The following is a 5,348-nucleotide window of genomic DNA, read 5'->3' on the forward strand; positions in this document are numbered from 1 at the left end:
TAGAATATTTATTTTATCAGAAAAATATAAAAAATACAATAAACTCCATGCGGTACGATTGAAATTTACATTGTGACTTCGAGAGAAATTTACGCTGAATCCATTAATCTTGTATTGTATAAAAGAATAACATAATGAAATATTTAATATGATTTCTACTAAGCATATATCTTAATTCAACATTTGGAATATTTGTATGATTAAAATTTCCATTAATTCTGAATGAAAAGTCTGTCATATTAAATCATACAAATTAATAATATACTTGAATGCTTCATGTGACGATTCATTGTATTCAAAGTCATTTAATATTTGTAATATCGAAAAAAATATAAAAAGAATCGAGTGAAGATATATTTTTGATCACTCTTATGCATCTTCTAATTGAAGAAATGTACAAATAATACTAGTTTCAATATTCTCTACATAAATTAATTTAAATTTTTTTCGTAAACAAAGAGACGACTGCGAATGTAAAAGGCCATCAGGTACGAAGAAGTCAACTTGCATGATCTTTCGTATAATTAGTTTACCACACAATTCCTAGAGAACATCAAGTGGGTTTTTCTGATAGAGCTGGCATTATGTAAGAGACAGGAACATGTATATACGAATACAAATGCAGAACTGTTTGTCGTTTATTATTTAATGAATATTTGGTGAATTATGCCTTACATAATTATGCTTTACGTCATTTTATACTTGTCAATAAAATTACATCAAAATTACCGTTTATTCGGATCGGGTCTCGAAGATATCTCGCAAATAAATAATAAATTTGTCTAAAATTCGACAAGAGGAAACTTTGATATTGGTGTTGCAACTGTATTCTCCGAAGAGGATCTATAAATTTACGGTCATTAGCCTAGATTGTTTTCGCGGTAATCCGTTTGACGATATTATAATATCGATTCCTTTAATCGATTTATACTCTAATTTAAGTAGTTGTACAATCGTGTTGTTGGCATTCACGATTATATAGAAAGATTCTTCTTATGAGTCTTTCATGTCGCAACTCCCAAAATAAATGATTATCTCTCGAGCAACTGTACCAAACCGGATACTTTCTTTTCATGGTCGTGCCGGTCATGAGGTGCATCGACCTTGACTTCATGGATCATCGAGTTCAATATAATGATTTTCACTCTCGATAGAAAGTGAAGAGGCGCACTTCGACAAGCGATGCCTCCGTCTCGTTACGAGGAAACGAGTATTACGGCCATTGATCAGAAAGATTACGATAGTATAAAAAGTAGCATAAAAAATATGGCTGCTAGGGCTTAAATGCAGAGCTAGATGTATCCCATAAATATTTAGGCTCTCGCAGGATCCGGGAGAAAGTACTCGCGTATGTATTCCAAGGGAGCATGTCAATGAACTCATTCGTTGGGTCTCGGGAGTTTTTTCATCCAATCGAATCTCGTAGTTTCTCGCCACGAGGAAATTATACGATTCCGCGATTTCAGAAGAATTTTCGCATAAACATTTTCAATTTTTTTTGCCATTTTGGCTCCCGTAGAGAGAATTACTCAAATTTAAAACGGGAACTGAAATCCTCAACGTGACCTACTTTTCTTTTCTTGTCACGTATCGATGATCACAACGGCGATCGCAACGATGTCGATTTCCTTTCACAGACCACGCACTGCGTCATTACGTAACAGGGATTTTCCGCAGCCTTTCGTAACACTGGGAATTTCGTGTCGTGGATCGTGCCACGCTAAACCGCGCGTGAATTGTCTTGACCCAATTTGGATATCCTTCTACGTTTTCTTCTTTCTACGCCGAAATGCAAATGAATTCGATATAGCGAATATAACATAAGATAATAACTTCACGTGAAGGCAATAACTTTGCGTTCAAGCGTGTTAAGATTAAAATTCTAAAATACATATAATATAACGCAAAATTATATGAATTTTTTAAGAGAGAAAAATTCTTAATAATTCGTTCTCGAGAAGAACGATAAAGAGGATCGCTATGTAATTTCTTCGAGGTTGTTGAGGAAGGTACAGGAGATGGAAATGAGGGTTTAAAAAATAAACACATCAACTTTCACCAAGTTCTTTTTTTTTTGCGTGGATGAGATTACACGATAGAAGATGATTATCGATGAGGAGACAAGCTGCGAGCTGCTTACGCATACTTCCACACGAGCTTTACTGAGGTCGACGGCTACCGGTCTGATGATTTTTGCGATCAGTAGGTAATATGGTACCCATGTTGCTCGATCGAGTAACTCGACGGGATCTCCGCGATCGGCGCAGAATAATAAGTGTATGGCGATACCTAGTAATAACGAGAAACAAGATAAAAAATTGTATTTTGATTTTGCAACGCAATTCGATCACAGAAAACGATAAGCTTTGAAATAGAAAAAAAATTCCTTTTCTCTTCCTTCTTTATTCTTTCTCAGCGATCCATGTGAAAATTATATCTATCGTATTTCTTTGTAATTTAATGTTGAATAATCAAAAAATATAATTATAAAGATTGGCGTTCTTTTTTTATTATTAATTGAAATAATGAAAAGGCTTCAGAATATAAAAGCGCGGCAGATTATGGATTACTTGTAATTTTAATACTTTCATTTTGTCAATTCTTTTATGATTACTCGCAACTTCTTTTATTATTATCTTTCGACATTATAATTTTAAAATCAAAATTATGACTTGTCAAGTATTTACAATGGAATTTTAATTCTTGTAATTTATATGCGACTGAAGAAGAAATGTAAAGTTGAAACTAGTTTCGCTTATTTTTAATGTATTGAACACATTAAATTTTATTTAATATTTTATAGCACTCTTCGCTTTTACTTATCTTTGACTTTTTTTTATATTATCTTGGTAAGAAAAAAGTTTTAAAATAAAGAAAAAAGTTTTAGGTATATAAATTTAAAAATCGACTCTTTAAATGTAAACTCACAAACGTTCGATTCTTGAATTGAAGCTATATCAGTAATTCACTCCTGGTTCGGTGGATGGATCCTATTTTTAGAAATCGAACGTTTTTTTTTGTGACGCGTGAGTCGCTTTTCGAACGCCAAGGTATACACTTGGACTTTTTGTATCTAAAATGGTTGGATAAAACAGAGCAATACAGGGGTCAAGCACGGTAATTTCTTGTGCAAACCAATACGGTTAACAAAACAACTTTATTAATAATTAATCCGTTTACATGTTTCGGCTTATTTTTGAGCCATCCTCAGAGATAATATGATATTGTAATTACAAAAAATTTTTTTACAAACTAATTTATTTCAGTGAGCTACCTCCATCTGTTAACGGAAATTATAATATAAAGACAAACTCTAATAATCTAAAGTGTATTAAAATGATTAAAAGGTAAATTTGTTGGAAACAAAAACGATTTATTGTAAAATAATAGAAGGTAGCTCACAAAAATTCACCATATCGCAAGCACTTAAATTCTATTGGTTTAGTCAAAAACCAGTCTTTAATCATTCAGCAAATCAGTGTCAATTGTGTTGAAATTAATGAATAATTTTAATACATCTAAAACATTAATCGTAAAGAAAAGGAAAAAAGAAGAGAAAAAAAATTTTGATATTAATTATAATTCAGACGGACATTAAAACCAAAACTGAATCTTTAATAATTTAATTTTAATGTAACAAAGAATGTACACTGATTGATGTATTAAAAATTTTTTGACTAAACTGACTAAATAGAATTTAAATGTTTGCGATATGATGAATTTTTATTTTAGTGAGCTATCTTCTATTATTTTATAATAAATCATTTTTGCTTCCAACAAATTTATTCATTTTAATACATTTTAGATTGTTATTAAAATTCGTTTTTATATTATAGTTTCCGTTAATAAATAGAAGATGGCCTATTGAAATTAATTTAAAAAGAATTTTTATAATTACAACATCATATTGTCTCTGAAAATGAATCAAAAGTGAGCCGAAACATGTAAACGGATTAATTATTAATAAAGTTGTTTTATTAACCATATTGGTTTGCACAAGAATTATCGTGCTTGATTCTTGCTCTGTTATATCCAACCATTTTGTATTATTAAGGAGTCTTTAGGAATTAATTTATATTTTTGTATCTAACCTGTGAAAGAACGGGTGCGGCATAGGCGAGACGGGAAATCGGTGCGATAACTGGTGTAGCGATTGGCGCGATTGGCGCGACCAGCGGTGTGAGTTTGGCGGTTGACGCCGGAGTTTTCAACTCGGAGACGAGGGTGAGTGGTCTGGGTGCTGGCGCTGGCGCGGACCACGCAAGGCCGACGAGAGTGGCGAGTAGGATCTGCAAGTAATCGTCATAAAGGAAAAGCTCGCTTCTTATTTAAATTGGAAAACTTCGGCGCGCGAGGCACGTCGGCGAATATAAGTAACCGTTGAACCGCGTAAAGCGAATGAGTCTACGTGAGGTAAATATCGTTGCACGAGAAGACACTTCCTCGCGCGCGTCTAACGGCGGTGAATAATCGCATTACACTTTCGGAGAATAAATGCAAATTGCAACGATTCTGAAATGTTGGAGATCACAATAGCGGAGTAAAAGCCCAGAAATTATTATTACGTATTTCATTACGATTTTTAAATTCATTGCGGATGCACTTTGCACTCTCCACGGAATGCCAGATTTACTTACGAATCGCAACATGACGACTTCGGGCAAGGATTCTGCGCGGATGTACTCGGGAACGATACTTCGTATAAATGCGCGCGCCAGCTTGGTCTCCTCGTACTTATAGAAGTCTCAAGGGATGCCGTAAAAAAGTAGACTCGTCCGGTACTACAAAAGTTCCTAACTGCCGTACCATCGCATTCCTCCCCAGTCTCAGGGACGGACAGGGCTATAGTTGCAATATGACGCATCCTTGTTCTAAGATGCATTGATCATGCATTACATTCTACTTCTGGAGTAATTTTGTGTGTGTGTGTGTGTGTGTGTGTGTGTGTGTGTGTGTGTGTGTGTGTGTGTGTGTGTGTGTCCATTCATAACATATTTATAAGGAAACAAGAATTCAATTAGTTGAACTCGGAAATAATTAATGTAGAGAGAATTCCACAGAAGATTTTGCTGAAATATCTAAACATTTAATTACACGGAAAGAATGATTTTGCTGAAGTATTTAAAAATTTAGCTAAATATAGATCTGAAAATAATTTGGTTGAATCATCAAAATAATTATATGGAATGCTTAAGTCTAACACATTTTAACAATCTTTCAGACTGCACAGAATATTTATAATAAATATTACTATTTATTTTTTGAAATGTTATGTAAATATTTTATTCATATTTTGCATAAAACTTTATTTGAAATATTATTAAGATATAGACCAGATATTTTATAAT

General features: G+C 33.2%; 1 protein-coding gene across 1 annotated transcript; it reads right to left on the bottom strand.

Moving 5' to 3' along the window:
- Window positions 1–2,048: 2,048 nt before the first annotated feature.
- LOC108685148 lies at window positions 2,049–4,709 on the bottom strand. Its single transcript, XM_018189811.1, has 3 exons — window positions 4,638–4,709; window positions 4,092–4,289; window positions 2,049–2,289 (listed from the first exon to the last, which is right to left on the bottom strand). The coding sequence occupies exons 1-3, from the start codon at window positions 4,647–4,649 to the stop codon at window positions 2,200–2,202; spliced, it is 300 nt and encodes a 99-aa protein (XP_018045300.1). The 5' UTR covers window positions 4,650–4,709; the 3' UTR covers window positions 2,049–2,199.
- Between the last annotated feature and the right edge of the window lie 639 nt (window positions 4,710–5,348).

Source organism: Atta colombica, unplaced genomic scaffold (genome assembly GCF_001594045.1).
Source record: "Atta colombica isolate Treedump-2 unplaced genomic scaffold, Acol1.0 scaffold146, whole genome shotgun sequence".
NCBI lineage: Eukaryota > Metazoa > Arthropoda > Insecta > Hymenoptera > Formicidae > Atta > Atta colombica.

Excerpts from the sequence above, each read along its gene's own strand:
- LOC108685148 (XM_018189811.1), bottom strand. Across the intron at positions 2,290-4,091 it reads CCGCACCCGTTCTTTCACAG|GTATCGCCATACACTTATTA; the intron begins GTTAGATACAAA and ends CGTTATTACTAG.